At 39.0% G+C, this 19,283-nt stretch overlaps 1 protein-coding gene across 1 annotated transcript in view; it reads left to right on the forward strand.

Moving 5' to 3' along the window:
• Window positions 1-19,283, forward strand: part of ZRANB1 (zinc finger RANBP2-type containing 1) — a 71,226-nt gene that overhangs the window by 28,156 nt on the left and 23,787 nt on the right. The window contains exon 2 of the mRNA XM_068961269.1: window positions 1,010-1,860. Within this exon, the coding sequence (XP_068817370.1) occupies window positions 1,047-1,860 (814 nt within the window). The 5' untranslated portion in view covers window positions 1,010-1,046. The remainder of the gene's footprint in view (window positions 1-1,009; window positions 1,861-19,283) is intronic.

Genomic DNA, 19,283 nt, shown 5'->3' on the forward strand with positions numbered 1-19,283 from the left:
TAGTTGAGAAAGGGATTTAAGAAAAAGGAAAGGCTGGCTTTCGTGGCCAATGTCTAAATTTAAGCCATTCAAAAAAATCATTACATTTGCTGTGCAAGTTGCTTCATTTATAAATTGGTTGTCATTAAATAATAAAGTCTTCATAGTATTGTAGTGTTAGTAAGTCCAGTGTAGAATCCTAGGAACCTTTTAAATAGTTAATGTAATTGAGTGCATTTTAAATATTGAATATTTTGAATATAAATATTCAAAATTATATTGGAGTGATTATGCTAGTGGTTATTGCAGGGAGGTTTCGTTGATTGGTTGTCCTGAGAGTAGCTAATGTGCAGTTTTTATTTTTTGTACTCTAGACAGCAAGATTTTGAGGATATAGGCCAGGAACATTATCTTGTTTCACATTATTTGTTAATTGTCAGCATTACTCCTCAACATCTTTTCTACCTGTGCTTATTAAGAGCAGTGGGTAATTAGCACATTTAGGCTACTTTTCTCCCTTAGGAAGAGCGATAGAGTTGACTGTTTGATCTTCTGAATTCTTTAGTGAATCAAACATTGTGGTACTATGCCTCAATAGCATAGCAGTCTGTTGCTCATAATTTAAGAATGTTATGTGTTTAAGATACATGGTTTGTGTTCTATCCCTTACCTTTGAATCTTTTAATTACTGGTTATTTTTCTAAATTGATGGTGATGACCTGGCTGAGATGAAACATTTCTGTGAGAGGCTTCCTGCTCTAACCTCCTTCTCTCTTAGAACAAACTTCCTTTTGCCTGTCTCTCTTGCATTCCAAAGTACATTTTCATTACATCCCCAGGTCTAAGATTTTTCTTTGGGAACTATCTCCAGTGTCTCTCTGGAAATTAAAAAAAAAAAGATTTCAGTATGAAATGTTGCATGCATATCTTGAGAAATTTAAGTTGAAAGTTACTTTTATATTTTGGGCATGTTTTCAGGGGTGAAATTATGTACCTATTGTTTTAATAACCATGTCCTAATTATTTATAGCTTCCTGCCTGACATAACTCACTTCAAGAAGTGCACAATGTCAGAACGTGGAATTAAGTGGGCTTGTGAATACTGTACGTATGAAAACTGGCCATCTGCAATCAAGTGTACTATGTGTCGTGCCCAGAGACCTAGTGGAACAATTATTACAGAAGATCCATTTAAAAGTGGTTCAAGTGATGTTGGTAGAGATTGGGATCCTTCCAGCACCGAAGGAGGAAGTAGTCCTTTGATCTGTCCAGACTCTAGTGCAAGACCAAGGGTTAAATCTTCGTATAGCATGGAAAATGCCAATAAATGGTCATGCCACATGTGCACATATTTGAACTGGCCAAGAGCAATCAGATGCACTCAGTGCTTATCCCAGCGTAGGACCAGGAGTCCCACAGAATCTCCTCAATCCTCAGGATCTGGCTCAAGACCAGTTGCTTTTTCTGTTGATCCTTGTGAGGAATACAATGATAGAAATAAACTGAACACAAGGACCCAGCATTGGACTTGTTCTATTTGCACATATGAAAACTGGGCCAAGGCTAAAAAATGTGTTGTTTGCGATCATCCCAGACCTAATAATATTGAAGCAATTGAGTTCGCAGAGACTGAAGAGGCTTCTTCAATAATTAATGAGCAAGACAGAGCTCGATGGAGAGGAAGCTGTAGCAGTGGCAACAGCCAGAGAAGATCGCCGCCGACTATGAAACGGGACTCGGAGGTGAAAATGGATTTCCAGAGGATTGAGCTGGCTGGTGCTGTTGGCAGCAAGGAGGAACTTGAAGTGGACTTCAAAAAACTAAAGCAAATTAAAAATCGGATGAAAAAGACTGACTGGCTGTTCCTCAATGCTTGTGTGGGTAAGTTTCTGTGTTTTTGAATAGGTTGGGAAAAGATATTAATGACGTGAAAGATATAAGGAAGGTAGCATTATTTAGCATTTAGTTCATTCAGCATGATAGTACAGTCCCAGCGTGCATGCATAAGAACCTCCAAGTTTGTGATCTTATCCTTTGAATGGGTTGGGAAAAGATATTAAAAGTAACATGAAAGATACAAGGAAGGTCACATTATTTAGCGTTTAGTTCATTCAGCATGGTAGCTGCTACTCGCAGTATGTGCGCATGCATAAGAACCTCTGAATTGGTGATCTTGGCGTAACATTTTTCGTATTGCCTCCATTTCGTTGTGCATGTGTCTTTCCATCTTTAGAGAGAAATATGTCAAGTTAGAGCAGAGTTTTTTACATATCTGTAGTAAAATATATACCTGCAGTTTAAAACTGCTACTCTGCTTACTGTAACAAGATGTGACTGAGGAGTGCCAGCTGCAGCTTCGGAGTGTCTGTAAACAGTGTGAGCGTCTTGTGATGGTAGAAGCTTCAGTCAGAAGTTAAAAATATCACAAAAATGTGTGACTCCAAGAGGTTGAACAGACATAATACTGACCTTGAAAACGCTGATGTTAATTTTTTGTGAATGTCTTGTAGTGAATATTTGCAAACTTTGTGAAACTGATTTCATGTGGCCAGCTGGTTCCATAGTTCAAATTATGATTTGTGTGTGTTGTGTTTTGGTACTTTCCTAAGGAAATGCTGGATAATAGTCTCAGTTACTGGCTCAGAGCTGTTAAGGGACAGAGCCATGTTGTGAGAGTAAGATTTTCTCCAGGTACTGATCTTGTGAGTTAATTATTTATGATGTAGTTAATGAAGGCAGTTTTTTGTATGCCCCCCATCGCTTTTGAGTAGATTAGCTATTTTAATTATATAAATTTAAATAATTTGGATTGGGTGCTTACTTTTTTTTTAATATAAATTTATTTATTTTAATTGGAGGTTAATTACTTTACAATATTGTATTGGTTTTGCCATACATCAACATGAATCTGCCACGGGTGTACACATGTTCCCCATCCTGAACCCCCCCTCCCACCTCCCTCCCCATACCATCCCTCTGGTCATCCCAGTTGGGTGCTTGCTTTGACATTCAGTTTTATAAAGAAAATTTCGAGTGACTGCTAAAGTTAAATCTCGTGTAGAATAATAGCTATGCCTTAAACATGGCTTGGGCTGTGTGTGTGGTGTGTGTGTGTATTTCCCAGTACCAATTAATTTTGTTTATCCTCCTGAATATGGCCCCAAGAATATGGAGTACATAACTTATGAACCTACAAGTCCAAAGAGTAGATTTCAAGAAATCTGTTCTTTTGTTTTAGCTTTGTCCTGGCCCCCCAAGAAAGTCCCAGCTGATGAGCCCTTCTGCACAAGACACAGACACAGCCCTTAGGAACCGTTAGCTCCAGTTCTCTCCTGTCCTGAGGACGAGGAACGAAAGCACACTGAGCTATGTTCAGTCGTCTGTGCTGTCCCATTACAGCCCATCGATTCTTTTTCTCTCCCCAAATTGAGGTACCACATATGGTGTGAGTGTTTTTTCTTTTTTTTAAAACCCGGAGATACAGAAGGGTTTTTTTTTTTTTAATGAATGTTTAAAAATTGAGGTCAAATTCACATAACATAAAACTCATCATTTTGAAAGTGAACAATTTTGGGGTATTTAGCACATCCACAGTGTTGGAACCATCATCTCCATCTAGTTCTGAACATTTTCATCATCCTGGAAGAAACCCATTACCCACTTCAGCAGTTGTTCCACACCTCCAAGACCCCGGTAATCAGCAGTCTGCTTCTGTTTCAGTGACTATTATTGTGAATATTCCATACAAATGGAAACTTTTGTATCTAGGTGTGATTGTCCTTTAATTACCCATCTGCCTTTTAGAACACTGTTAACGATTATTTTTGCAGGCAATAGTGTAATATATTAATATTAACTGTAAGGTGGTGTTATAGTACCTGTATGTTTATAGAAGGTAAGAAACTAGATTGCAGTGATTTTTTTAACCTCTTTGGGGTTACTGTTTCTTCAAGTTAGTGAATCTAATGAGAACTGCTTTGAAATATTTTTTCCCCTTGACGTGCACAATAGACCTGTCAGTATAGCTTTGTCTTTATGGCTGTTATTTCTTGCATTTCTGTCTACTGTGTCTTCTTGATGTTTGTCTTTCTTTCCATATATTGAGGTTTTTTTGGTAACTATAATTTTGCCTCTTTGAATTCTTATAACTGAGCAAAGTCAAGTCCCCATTCCCACATACTCCGTAGTTTCTAGGTTCTTAGGGCTAAGAATTGATTGGTTCTTGGTACTGTGGATTCTCTTTCCTACCAGCAAGTATTTTTGAGTTTTCACTGTATAATATGGTTCTAAACAGTTGAATGAAAGAGTTTGGTCCTGTCTTTGTTGGATAGTCTTATCCTGATTTGTAAATACCATTGAAATATGTTAACTTTTAGTTGTTTACATTCTGTTGGGTTAGCAGAAGTCTACATGTATTGAAAATTAATCTTCTCCCTTTCTGTCTGCCTTATGCTTTCCAGATTTCATTAGATACGGTATATTATGGCTTACCGATTTAGACATTTAATAAAGCCATCTTATTACTCGGTTTGGTAGCATATATACTAAAAAGAAATCATCTCCAAAGTGTATACTATGCATAAAATTTATACTAAGTATAAAATGTGAGACTTTCCCAATTGAAATTTAAATAAAAAATCTCAACCTCAGGCCAGCATTTTAAAATGGGAATGAAGATTCAGTATTGAGAAGGCTAAAGCTGAAGTTTCCACAGTATTAAGAAAGTGCCTTTTATGTGACTGTTGGGTGTAAGTTTCACCTCAGTCGTATTCTCTTGCGTGGTGAGGGGATGTTGGGGACTGCAGTGCCGAAGCCAGGAGGAAAGGAATCTGGGAGTGGGTGCCCGGATGGTAGAGGCAGCGGTGTGGTTAAACGGGCGCCTATCTCTGGATGTCTGCAGTTTAGTGCCAGGTTATTTTCTGGGAGCTCTGTTGGTTCTAATCATGGTCTGCCTTTCCCACTGGATAGATGATGATGTCCCTAGAATTAAGGCAGCACCACCTAACACATTAAAAATTTTAGTGCTGCTCTTGTACCGAATCAGCTGCCCTTTAGAAGAACAACAAGGGACCCCCAAGTTGATCCCTTGAAAAGACACAGGGTCAGATAAGAATCTCAGGTTAAATCTGTACAATAACTTCTTGTATGCCTGAACCCTAGACTCTCATATCCAGCTGCTGCCTCTGCAGCATTTTCCCTTGAATGTGTAGTATTTCAAACTCAGTGAGGCTAAATCTGAGCAAGCCTCTCAAATCTGTTCTCTCTCTCTCCCATGTTGGTTTAGGACTTTGGACCCAGCAAGTTCATTTATATTTGCTTTGGTCATCCTCGGTTTTCTCCTTTCTCTCTTATACTTCGTTCTCACTGGCTCTGTCTTCAAAATATATTCAGAATCTGGCCACCTGTCATCACCCTGGTCCAAGCCGTGATCCTCTCTTGCTTGTAGCCTTGTTTACAGATTGTTCTCGGAACAGGAGCTGCTCCACTCAGTAGTAGCTACTCACTCCTCCAGTGATTCCCTGTGTTGCTCAAAGTAAAAGCCAGTTTTATAGGCTCTTTCTGCTCTCTATCCCACACCTACTTCCCCCATTTGTAGACACACACTCTCTTTCTCTCTCTTTCTCTTATTCCAGCAACTCTTGCAACCTTTCTTATCTGCAAATAAGCCTCAAGCCCTTTGCACTATTTCCTCTTCCTGGATTACTTTCTCTAGATTTGCCGGATTAGCGAAGGTACCTCCTGCAGGTATTTTCTCACAGGTTATCTTCCCTGGGAGGCTTCCCTGACTGCTGCATCTGAAATTTCAGTCCTTTCCCCCAACTTTCATTTTCTTCACAACACTGGTTAACCTCCTAGTATACTTATTAGAAATCACCTCATTTGTCTCTTTCGTAAAACTTAAACTTCAGCAAATTTATTTTTAATTGGAGGGTAATTGCTTTACAATCTTCTCTTGGTCTCTACTGTACAAAAGTGTGAATGCTCTAAGTATACAAGAACTTAAGCTTTATGATGACCAGGAATTTTGTCTGTTTTGTTCACAGCTGTTTCCTAGTACCTTAAACAGTCCCTGATACATAGCAGACATTGAAATTTTTGTTAATCAGTGAATAAACTTTTGTGGAAACTGGGATCTGGTCAACTAGACCTTTCAGAGACAAATCTTTTTGCTTCTCTCTTAAATTTCTCCACTTTGCCTTCTCCCCACCTTTCTGTACTTTTCACCTTACAGACTGCCCTTAACCAACTTGGCTTCTTGTCACGTTAAGACAGAGCAAGTAGGTCCCATGGATCTTATTATAAAAGGTCTCAGTTTATCACTAGGTGGTCTATGGATATGGAAAGTCTGAAGTCAGATTTCTTCACATTTAATTTCTCCATCTTCCTGATGAATATTTGATAGCTTGATGAATATATAAGGGAAAGAATTATGGTATGTGTTTTCTGTACCTTGAGTCCTAAATCAAAGTTTTTTTCTTGAAAAATTTTTATTCAGTTGCCATTGGACGTGTTGCTTCCTGTTTTGCATTTTGCCTTAAGCAGCTGCATATTTCTTACATTTAACTTGTCTAGTGATCCTAGGCAGTGGCACCCCACTCCGGTACTCTTGCTTGGAAAATCCCATGGACCGAGGAGCCAGGTGGGCTGCAGTCCATGGGGTCACTAAGAGTCGGACACAACTGAGCAACTTCACTTTCATGCATTGGAGAAGGAAATGGCAACCCACTCCAGTGTCCTTGCCTTGAGAATCCCAGGGACGGGGGAGCTTGGTGGGCTGCTGTCTATGGGGTCACATAGAGTCGGACACGACTGAAGTGACTTAGCAGTGATCCTGCTAATGAAAATGGAAAGGATTTGATATTGGAGGACAGTGAGAAGGAGTGCTGTTGAATTGTGCTTGGCAATGGCATTAGAGATAACATATGCATTAGTAACATCTCTATTGCCCCCAAGCTTTGGGGTGACCTACAGTATGTACTGGTGTACCCCTGTTGAGAATCAGACTTATGAGCTAACCCAGAATCTCATTATCATGGAGCATGTTGAAATGGAGTCACAAGGATTGTAATCTTATTACTGAGCAAAACTCTGATGTGTCTAAACATTGATTCTTAAAACATAGGAGATACATTAGATTTAATTTTTTCTTACAAAGTGTGTGCAAACATTTTGTTGTATTTGATGGAATGTTTTTCCCTTTCTCATAACTTCTGTTGAAAAGTAATATTTGTGGCAATTACATTCTGTATTTATGCTGTTATATTTTGGCCCCCTTACTATATACAGTGTTACATGCATCTGTCCACTCCAGAGTGTCAGATGTTAACTGTAGACTGTAGAAATGTCTAAAACTTGTATGTTGTTAAACATGTCAGAATGTATTGCTTTCATTAACACTTTTTTCATTTTAACAATAATTACTGTATAGGCTTTTTGCATTTTAAACTTTTCAGTTTATTTTGGTACTGGTATTAAAAATCATGTGTATGATGGTTTTTCTCAAGGAAGTGAATTACTAAGGTTTTATTAATGGTGTTTTCTTCCTCTGATGTAAAGGGTTTCAATTCCAACATGTGTCTGTATTGGGAAGCTTCCTCATGTCTCAACAGGTAATTCTTAAAACAACACCAGCAGGATGCCTGAGGGTTCAACTCAGTTCTGATACTGTCTACCCTGTAGGTTGAATCAAATCCTATAGGTGAAGGAGTCAGTCCCAGAAGACCTCTCTCCACTTAAGGTGCCCGAAGCCAGCCTCAAGCCCAGGTTGTTAACCTGTACTTCTGACTGCCTGTAAATCAGAGGTTCCCATGACACTCCCACCCTCACGCACCTTGGGTTTGATAAATTTGTTAGAACACCTCACATAACTCAGAGAAGCAGTTTACTTACTGGCTCACTGGTTTATTATAAAAGGATGATTAAAGGATACAGATAAACGTCTAGATGAGAGAGAGGTGTGGAGAGTAGGGTTTGGGGGAGGGGCACGGAGCTTCCATGATGCTCTTCCCAAGTGCACCACTGTCCTCAGATCTGTGCGTGGTCACCAACTGCAGGCTCTTGAAACTCTGTCCTTCTGGGCTTTTATGGAGGCCTTATTACGTAGACGTCGTTAATTAAATCGTTGGCCACGGGGAGTCTTCCGCTTCTCTTCCCTCTCCCCTCTCTGGAAGTCAGGGTGGTATAGTGGGTAGAGCTGAACGTCACAGTCCTCTAATCACATGGTTAGTTCCCCTGGCAGCCAGCCCCCAACTTGGAGTGGGATCCAAATGTCACCTACCCTGATGTGTTTTCAGGAGCTGAGGAAAAGAGACCAAAAATATTATCTCACTGCTTTTATCACTCAGGAAGTTTAAGGGTTTGGGAAAGTTGTGAGCCAGGAACAGTGGATGAAGGTCAAATATATATATTATACATAGTTCAGTTGCTCAGTCGTGCTGACACTCTGCAACCCCATGGACTGCAGCACGCCAGAATTTGCTGTCCTTCACCAACTCCTGGAGCTTGCTGAAACTTGTGTCCATCGAGTCAGTGATGCCATCCAACCATCTCATTCTCTGTTGTCTCCTTCTCCTCCCGCCTTCAATCTTTCCCAGCATCAGGGTCTTTTCCAAGGAGTCAGTTCTTCACATCAGGTGGCCAGAGTATTGGAGCTTCAGTATCAGGGCTGATTTCCTTTAGGATTGACTGGTTGGATCTCCTTGCAGTCCAAGGGACTCTCAAGAGTCCATACTCCAATACCACAGCTCAGAAGCATCAATTCTTTGGCACTCAGCTTTCTTTGTGGTCCAACTCTCACATCCATACATGACTACTGGAAAAACCATAGCTTTGACTAGCAAAGTAATTTGACCTTTGTTGGCAAAGTAATGTCTCTGCTTTTTAATATGCTGTCTAGCTTTGTCATAGTTTTTCTTCCAAGGAGCAAGTGTTTTTTCATTTCATGGCTGCAGTCACCATCTGCCATGATTTTGGAGCTCCAAAAATAAAGTCTCTCATTGTTTCCATTGTTTCCCCATCTGTTTGCCGTGAAGTGCTGGGAATGGATGCCATGATCTTAGTTTTTTGACTGTTGAGTTTTAAGCCAACTTTTTCACTATCCTCTTTCACTTTCTTCAAGAGGCTCTTTAGTTCTTCTTCTTTTTCTGCCCTAAAGGTGGTGTCATCTGCATATCTGAGTTTATTGATACTTCTCCCGGCAATCTTGATTCCAGCTTGTGCTTCATCCAGCCCGACATTTTGCACTATGTACTCTGCATATAAGTTAAATAAGCAGGGTGACAATAGACAGCTTTGACATACTCCTTTCCTAATTTGGAGCCAGTCCATTGTTCCATGTGTGGTTCTAACTGTTGGTTTTTGACCTGCATACAGTTTGCACAGAAAGCAGGTCAGGTAGTCTGGTATTCCCATCTCTTGAAGGACTTTCCACTTTGTTGTGATCTACACAGTCAGATCTATGGCGTAGTCAGTAAAGCAGAAGTAGATGTTTTTCTGGAACTCTCCTGCTTTTTCTATGATCCAACAGATGTTAGCAATTTGATCTCTGGCTCCTGTGCCTTTTCTAAATCCAGCTTGAACATCTGGAAGCTCTCGTTCATGTACTGTGGAAGCCTGTCTTGGAGAATTTTGAGCATTACTTTGCTAGCTTGCGGAATGAGTGCAGTTGTGCAGTGGTGTGAACATTCTTTGGCATTGCTTTTCTTTGGGATTGGAAGGAAAACTGATCTTTTCCAGTCCTGAGGCCATTGCTGAGTTTTCCATATTTGCTGGCATATTGAGTGCAGCGCTTTCACAGCATCATCTTTTAGGATTTGAAATAGCTCAACTGGAATTCCTTCACCTCCGCTAGCTTCATACGTAATGATGCTTTCTAAGGCCTACTTGATTTCTCACTTTAAGATGTCTGGCTCTAGGTGAGTGATCCCACCATTGTGGCTGTCTGGGTCATTAAGATCTTTTCTGTATAGTTCTGTGTATTCTTGCCACCTCTTAATGTCTTCTGCTTCTGTTAGGTCCATACCAACTCTGTCCTTTATTGTGCCCATCTTTGCATGAAATGTTCCCTTGGTATCTCTAATTTTCTTGAAGAGAGCTCTAGTCTTTCCCAGTCTATTGTTTTCCTCTATTTCTTTGCATTGTTCACTGAGAAAGGCTTTCTTATCTCTTTGCTATCCTTTGGAACTCTGCATTCAGATGGGTATATCTCTCCTTTTGTCCTTTGCCTTTAGCTTCTCTTCTTTGCTCAGCTATTTGTAAGGCCTCCTCAGACAGCCGTTTTGCTTTTTTGCATTTCTCTTTCTTGCAGATGTCTACCCGGAAATAGCCTCATCCCACAGTCGAAGGGCTCAGTCCCACTAGAGTGTCTCTCTCCTTTCCTGCCCCCTTCAGACGCCACTACTAATCCAGGTTGTCACCTGTGTTTCTGACTGTAGACTATAAATCGTAGGTTCTGACAGTCACCTCCTTGGGTTCAATTTGTCAGAATGGCTTACAGAATTTGGGAAAATAGTTTACTTACTAGGTTGCTGGTCTATTATTAAAAATACATGATTCAGGAATAGCCAGGTGGAGGAGATGCTTATGGCACGGAATGGGAAGGGATTCTCGCAGCACCTTCACAGGTTCACCAGCCTAGAAGCCATCCAAACCCACCCAGCACCAGGGATTTTTATGGAGGCTCGATGGATTAAATCATTGGACACATTAAATCATTGGATTGATTGAATCATTGTTTCAACATTCAGTCCATCTCCCCCCAAGGAGGTGGTAGTTGGGTGGGGCTGTACATTCCAACCTTTGAATCACTGGGTTGGTTCCCCTGGCAACCAACCTCCATCTTTAGGGGCTTTCCTAAAAGTCATCTTATTAACATAAGCTCAGAGGTGTTTGAAAGGGCTTGCTATGAGAGTAACAGAAGACTCCTATTTATTTTATCTTTATCATTCTGGAACTATTTAGGAACTGAGAACAAAACTAAGTACTGTAACAAAAGATGCCTTTATGGCTCTTAATGGGAAATTACACGGATTTTAGGAGTTATGTGCCGGGAATAGTGGATGAAGACCATATATTTCTTATTCACAGTGTGGTGGTGGTTTTTTTTTTCTTGATTTGGTTGAAAGAAATGCTGTTACTGGGACTTTTGAACGATGTTTGACGCCAATGAATAGTAATGTTTTCAGTCTTCTTTTTCAAGTCAGCTAAATAAGTATGCCTAGTGAAGTTTATTGCCGTATCCTAAGGTAATCTTACCACTTGCTAGTATTTCTCAGCATTCCATAGCTAGGGCACATTATTCGAGCTTGATTTTTTAGTATGAAGTATTTGTTCTGTTTGCTTTGCTGTGTTTGCTTATACCTGATAAACTGCAGCTATTTCCATCTTTAGAATTTTTCCTGCCTTGTGGAATTGCTTAGTTTTAAGCTATGGTTACTCTGTAACTGCTGGACCATTTTATTTGCTTGTGAGGTTGGTTTTATATTGATACCAAGCTATCCTCCTGAAAGATACTCTGATTTAGTGTCCCTTTTTCCTTAATACATTGCTTTATGTATGAATGAATGTGGAGCCTACAAAAAAGGTCGTCTTAGTCTTTGACATTCAAAGCCATCACACCTTTTAAAAACATTAAAAAAAAATGGTTTGAGTTGCAATATTCTATTAAAAGCTTTTAATAGAATCCAGAATATATGCAGACTCCTGCAGCAGATCTTTGGCACTACACCCTTAAAAGGAAAGCAGGCTGCTGCGATGCTGGCGGTGCCTTGTATGTCCTTGGTTAACTCTGTGTGATACTCTTCGTGTGAGATGTTCGTGTAGCTATAAGGACGATGGTGTCTTCATACACATTTTTGGTAGTGGATCTCCTTCCTGTCCTAGGTAGTTGATATTACAGGTAATGGAGTTCTTTTTGGCACTGTGAAAGCAATATTATCTTCAGCTAGTTCTGTCTTGTTTTTCTTCAAGTTTCAAAGGATTTCCTTTTGTGCTTTTGGAACTCTTGTTTTAAAATAACATTTTAAGTCATGGTTTTTAAGTGAATCTTGGTAATTCTCCAGAATGTAAGATTGTAGTCTAGAGGGAATACACACTCATTTTAAGTGTTTGCCCTGGCCAGTTCAGTATGGCTTTTCATAGTGCTTCCTGACACCTGGGATAAGAAAGAAGCTTCCAGGAATGAGTGTGTCAAGGCAGATGGACGACAATGGCAGAAATAGAGCCCTGGCAGGATTCTTCTGATTGCCTTTAGTCCCTGAGACGTAATTCCTGGCTTTTAGAAATGATTGATTACACAGGGCTGCCAGCTAATAATGTGCCTCCTAATGCTGAGAAAGGGAATATGTCTGATGATTCTTGGTTGTATGATACTGATGTTCGAATATGCATCACTGATTTAGTGAAGGCTTTCTTTCTTTAAAAACATTACGTTAAATGAACACATTGAATTATGAAATCCAAAAGTAGCATTTAAATATTAAGTATTAAAAGAAATATTTAGACTCCAGGGAACTTTACTGTTTACCATAAAATGTCTTTAACATTAAACATTTAATAAATTATGCACACGGTTATAAAAATCAAGCAGTTATAGAAGGAATTTATAAAGAAAATAAGTTTCCTTTTCTTTTCTCCACCTTCAGTTCTTTGTGGAGATAACTTTCCCCCATCAGCCTTTCATTCTGAGAAATTTCAAAACCAACAGATAAGTTACAAATATAATACATTGAACACCAAATGCTTTTGAAATAGGTATTTCAGTTGTTAGTACTTTGCCGTATTTTGAGCTTTCTTTTTTTTTGTCTCCGTCTCTCTCTGTAAGAGCTTTTCCTGAACAACTTCAGAGTTAGCTCCAGATGTCATGACATTTACCCCTAAATATTTCAGCATTGTATGTTTTAAGAACACATTTCTCCTGTATATTCACACAGTGTAATTATCCAGAAACTCTTAATATCTGAAGACCATATTCAGCTTCACTATTAGTTTCACTAATAACTTTTGTTCCAGCTCCATTCAGTCAAGATTATTTAGTTGTTTTATCTCCTGTAATCTAAACAGTACCTCAGGTGGTTTTTTTTTTTGTTTTTTGTTTACTCATGTCATTACCATTTTCAGAGGCCAGACCATTTGTTTTACAGAATGAGCCTCAGTTGGATGTGATTAGGTGAATATAAACATTTATCTTTTGAGGAAGAGGGAGGAACACTATATACGTGATTTTTTTGAAGCAAGACCTCTAATATCTCTGAATACTGTCCTTTTGTCATTGTTTTCCTTTAAAAAAATTGAATTGTGATGAAATATACATTGTGATGAAATATACATAACAAAATTTGCCATCTTAACTGTTTTTAAGTGTATGTATGGTTCAATGACTTTGGTACATTCACATTATTCTGTAACATAAATAACCATTATCTGTGTCCAGAACTTTCTCCCCCTTGCAGAACTGAACTCTGCATACAGTAAGTCCCCATTCCCTCTTTCCCTGCTCCTGGCCGCTGCCACTCTCCTGTCGCTGTGAATTTCACTACTCTGGGTGCCTCAGAGGTGGAGTTGTATGCTGTTTGTCCGTTTGTGACTGCTTATTTCACTTAGTGTAATGTCTTCAAGATTTATCCATGTTGTAACGTGTCAGAATTTCCTTTTTTTTTTTAAGTTGAAATAATTCCATTTAATTTATATGCCTCACTTTGTCTATTCATTTGTCGATGGACATAGCGGTAGTTTCTTGTTTTATCAAACTTGACATTATATACTGACTTCCTTTATGAGTTTAATTCATATTTGAATAATAAAAGCAGAGCACCCTCATTGTAGAATATGTCAGAGGTAAGAGACAGTATGAAGAAAATACAGTTTATGCTATCTCTATATAGAAGAAATCTTTTGTGTGTATATTTTGTGCATTTTGAGTATTCAGTTTTTAATATTTTTATGTAAATGAAATACATTCTTTTGTTGTTGAAGTTTACATTTTGAAGTAATTAAAATAATTTCATCTTAAAAAAAATGAATTGTACTATGACTTTGAGTTGCCATACTTTGTTAACCTAGCTCTTATTACTGGCCTTTGATTTATTTGGAAATTTTTTATTCTCATAATGTTTTGAGGAATAAAGTTGCCAGCATTTTTGATGCTTTTTTTCGATTCCCAGAAATGGGGTAATAGGATCAAATGATGTAAATGTGTCACAGGTATTTTATGCATATTAATAAATTGCTTCCTGGAAGGACTGGACTGGTTATATTCTCATCACTGTAAGAGACTGCTTGTATAGCTGTACCTTTGCTGATGTTTGTTATTAAAAGAAGCAAGCTATCTCATTTAGTCAGTCATTTGTATTTTTTTCTGTGAATTGATTTATGTCTTCTATTTTTCTTTGTGATTTTATGAAGTTGTCTGAAGTTCTTGTGAATATAAATAATGTTTATATTACAGATATGTACCAGTTATGTTTGTTGAACATTTTCTTTACCCTTGTTTTTGTGGGGAGAGTTACAGCATTTTGTCTTTCACCATCTTTTTTTTTTTAAACTGAGGATTAAAATGTTTTTTCCAAGTAATTTCCATTTTGATTTATTAAATTCTCCTTTAATTTGGGTGGTTCTGTCTTACATAAAATAGTTCTGCTTCATTTGCTTTGAGGCTCTTTATTTTGATTTTTGTTTTTTATATCAGTATCGCACTTCTGCTTAAACAATTATGGCTTTATTAGATATCTTAAAATCTCAAAGGCAACTGTCCAACCTGTTCCACCCTCCCATTGCTTTTCAGAGTTGTCTTAATTTTCACCTTTTCTTTGTCCATTCATGTACATGTTCAGATGATCATTAAGTGTGCTCCCAAGCACTTAGAAAGAAGTCAGGGCTCTCAGTAAGTTTGTGGTCTGGTCAGTGTAGTGTGATAATTTTAGGAGAGGAAATAAAAGAGGCTAGAACAGTAAGTCTGTACCCTAATCTCATTGGGAAATTCGGAGAGGACTTTCAGGAAGAGATGACATCTAAGCCAGAACCTTAGAAGAGGGGAAAGAGTGTTTCTGTCAGAGGGAATTGCTTTCGTTAAGACCCCAGAGGCTAGGGAGCGTGGCCCATCCATTCAGTTGAAGTCTGCAGGTTGGAGTGTAGAATGGGAGCTGTGAGAGAGATGGCTGCAGGGTAATGCTGGGCCTTTCAAGCCTTTTAATCTGGTTACAGATTCTGTAAGGGCACAATTGCTTAGTGTAAGGGCAGTGGTAAACATTTGGAAGGGGACTGCCTTCATCTGATGTGTGGATGGGAAGCTCATTCCAGTCAGCGTCTAGAGACTAGATGGGGGGGGGGGAGGGCAGCACTGGCAGCAGACAGATCCATCTAGAAGGAGATGACTGCAGTCCAGATAAGAAAGGGTGCAGCCTTGACCTGAGATCGAGACAGTGGTGGGTGGAATAAGGGGGATATATTTGAGAGAGACTTCAGTGGCTCAGAGGTTAAAGCGTCTGCCCACGATGCGGGAGACCTGGCTTCAGTCCCCGGGTCGGGAAGATCCCCTGGAGAAGGAAATGGCAACCCACTCCAGTACTCTTGCCTGGAGAATCCCATGGATGGAGGAGCCTGGTAGGCTACAGTCCATGGGGTCGCAAAGAGTTGGACACAACTGAGCAACTTCACTTTTCATTTTACAAAGGTAGGATGGGTAAAACTTGGAAGAATTGATATTGGAGTTGAGGCGAGAATTAAGAAAGATACTCGGGTTTTTGGCTTGGACACTTGGGTTGGCTATTAGTATTGTTTTTCTGAGATATTGAAGACAGGAAGTTCTGTTTTAGGCATGCTATAGTGAGAATGTCTGAAACTTTGGGAGAAAATTTACCACTCAGTTTTATGTGGATTTTTCTGTGGATTGTTGTGGGGCCCTGAGTGTTTGCTGAAGCTGTGGAACCTTCTCTTGCAGTAGCAAATCAGCAACTTCCTTGTTTTGTGCTTCTCTCTGAGGACCTTATCAGGATGAACTAATACCTTTTCCAATCTGATGATTTTCTTCTTAATTCTATCAATATTTTGGCAAGAAGAAGAGTTATGTGAACATAATCTAAAAAGTATAAAGTTATGCCATGAGAGGTTTTCTTTTTATCTATCTGCCCCTTTTAAAATGCTTATTTACTCTCTAATTTTCTCACTTGTAAAAGAGAGTAGCTAGACTCAGTCTCTTCACTTTCATGCATTGGAGAAGGAAATGGCAACCCACTCCAGTGTTCTTGCCTGGAGAATCCCAGGGACGGGGGAGCCTGGTGGGCTGCCGACTATGGGGTCTGGCACGACTGAAGCGACTTAACAGCAGCAGCAGACTTAGTCTAATTCAGTTCCTCTTAGAAGGCTGATCTAAAATGGTGTAACTTTAAACATCTAATGATTAGTTTTAAATTTGTGCAGGATAGCTTGACAGTAGAGCAGATGAAATTTTTTCTTGAAGAACTGTAATATCCCTTCAGTTGACTTTTTGACAACATTTTAAGTAACCATTCTAATTTGAACTCACATTCATCTTTAACCCATTAACGTTGGACCTCATCTCTGATCGCCTTCCCAAAATAACTTTGTGATGTGTTCCTTTCTACCCTTCCATTGTGCTTTAGCAGTAATTCTTCCTGCATGGCAAGGTATCTGTCCATTCAGCTGTTTTTTGGTGACTGTGGGGACTTGTATTTCCACGGCAGTTAGCGATGATCAGAGATGTGAGAGGGTAAGAGCTCGAAAGTGTAAACTGCGTTTATTGTTGCTCGTCGTGATTAATAATAGAACATTTAAAGAGGCTCCTTAGATTATTATTTTGACTTCCCTATCATTTGAATTCATTTTTCTAAAGAGAATGTTTCTGGGAGTTCCCTGGTTAGTGGTTAGGATTCTCAGCCTTCACTGCTGTAGCCCAGGTTCAATCCGTGGTTGGGAAATGGAGCCCGCAAGCCACACGACACAGACAGAAATAAATAGAGAGGATCTTTTCATAATGAAGTAAGTTTATTGAATGAATTGAATAGAAGCTCATCTTGATAAAGTGTAGATTCAATTAAGAATTTGTTTCCAATTTATGATTTTCACGTCTTGGTTTTTTGAAAAGGTATTGTTTACTAGCACTATTCTAGGAATAGAAATGATAGATTTTGACTTGTTGCCATTGGTTATTATGTGAAAAATGCATCTAGAAGGTGATTTGTTTGGTCTTCTCAAACTGTTTTTGGGATTGCCATGAGCTTACATATACTTAAGATACAGCTAAAAATATCGAGGTCATTTTATTTAAAAAACAGCTTCTATTTGAGTATTGAGAGCGATGGCTGTGTCTGTCTTAAGTTCATCTTTGAACTGTAGCCAAATGGTTAGGAGTCTGAAGAACTGGGTGGTCAAGTTTCCTTTTTAGTATGCAAAGACAGTAAAGGGAATTAGACTCCAAGTAGAGGAAAACTGTCCAGACGTTGTAGCCACCGACATCTGCATCTTTCTACTGACCAGAGTAAAGGGCATTCTGAACATTACCACTTAAAACTAACTTTTCTCTTTAAGGGCTCCTGAAATTGTGCCAGCTGACTCCAAGTCCACCCTGACCCCACAGCATAAAGCATGCTGTGATGTCACAGCTACCATAGAACTCCAGGGTAGTGTTGAGCTGGCCCATGTGGGCTCAGGTAAGTCCTGGCTTTTTTTTTACCATTTGGCATTCTTTTCAAAGTTAGTTACCATTATGATTTTATGTCAAAAGAAACAAGGCAAAACTTTGAAAACTGTGCCATATATGGGGGAAAAAATAAGTCTGTTTTCTAAATATCTATGAGCCAGCTCCATATTCTAACCAACGGAGTTCCATAGTAGCTGTGAAGTCCTCCGTGAGTTGTGACCTGTGACTTCAGAATATGTTAAATTCTACTCCTGGCCCACCTTACGGAACAGTATGAGTTTTTTTTTTTTTTCTTCTTCTTCTTCTTTATCATTTCACTTATTCTGAGGTCTCTATGTTTTTAAAAGTATTTTAACTTTATCAGTAACTATGTATCACCACTTAGCTAGTGTATGTTTCAATCAATTTTGAATGCGTAATGGTACTGCCAATTAGTTTTTACAGTTAATCTTCTCAGAGTGCCTTCAGCTGTCTTTTTAATTGGTTTTCATAACATGGGCTTCCCTGGTTGCTCAGAAGGTAAAGAATCTGCCTGCAGTGCAGGAGACCTGGGTTCAGTCAGCTGGGTTGGAAAGATCTCCAGTATTCTTGCCTGGAGAATTTATGGACAGAGGAGCCTGGTGGGCTACAGTCCATGATGCCACAGAGTCAGACATGACTGAGTGACTAACGCTTTCACTTTCACTTGGAGTAGGAGGGGACAGAGCGTGTAATATATGTTTGTTAAATTTTCAGACCAACATATTAGAGAAAGAACCTTCCCTTAACTGTTGGAGTTAGTCTGAGATGTCAGTAACCTAGAACGCTTGTATACGTTACCTGTTTCTATTCTACTGGGACTTTCCAATTTTTTCATGGTCTTTGTGGCATTAAGTGAGGTTTTACCACTTAGATTACTTACTGTATTTTCCTGCTTACCACTTCTTTTACTTTCTTCCTGCTTTCCTTTTATCCCCTGATGTTAAAAGGTGGTAAAAATGTTATGTGAAGGACTCAAAGACATTTTCTTAGTTGCTTTGCATATAATCTGATGCTTTTTTTCTCCCTAAGGAAACATGTGTAGCTAAAACTTAAAATCTCAGTATAGGTGAGGTCCTTTAGACACCATGTTGACAGTGAAAACCCATCTGTGAAGAAACTTTAATCACTAGCTCCTCTTGAGCAGTGTGTAAGTGATATACAACAAACATTTGGACAGTTCATTGACATTCTCGTGAAATTTGATTTGTAATAAATTTACTGATCTTCCGTAGCCCAGAATTCACCCAGCAGTAACTGAAACTAAGAGCTCTTAATTATGGTTAATGAAAAGAATGGAATTATGTATTCCTAAAATATTAGACAATGAGGTATTTTTCTTTTAAATGTTATTTTGTCTCTGTAGTTGAATTCGTGTTTTTCGTGTTCTAGAAAGTTTGGAGATTTATTTTATGCTCTGAAGAATAGAGAACAAGATCTCTGTTCACCTTCATTTTCTGCCCTCCTGTATATATTCCAGGCTAAGGGCAGCAGCATTTCCCATTCACAGTTTAACGCAGAGCTTGTGGTCAGGGGAAGTAGTTGTTTTTGAGATCTTGGATTAGGCCAAATAGAAATCAGTTTGTATGTATGTATATCAGCTTTATTGAGATGTAATTCACAGACCATGCAG

The sequence above is a fragment of the Capricornis sumatraensis genome, chromosome 23 (genome assembly GCF_032405125.1).
Source record: "Capricornis sumatraensis isolate serow.1 chromosome 23, serow.2, whole genome shotgun sequence".
NCBI classification, from domain to species: Eukaryota; Metazoa; Chordata; class Mammalia; order Artiodactyla; family Bovidae; genus Capricornis; species Capricornis sumatraensis.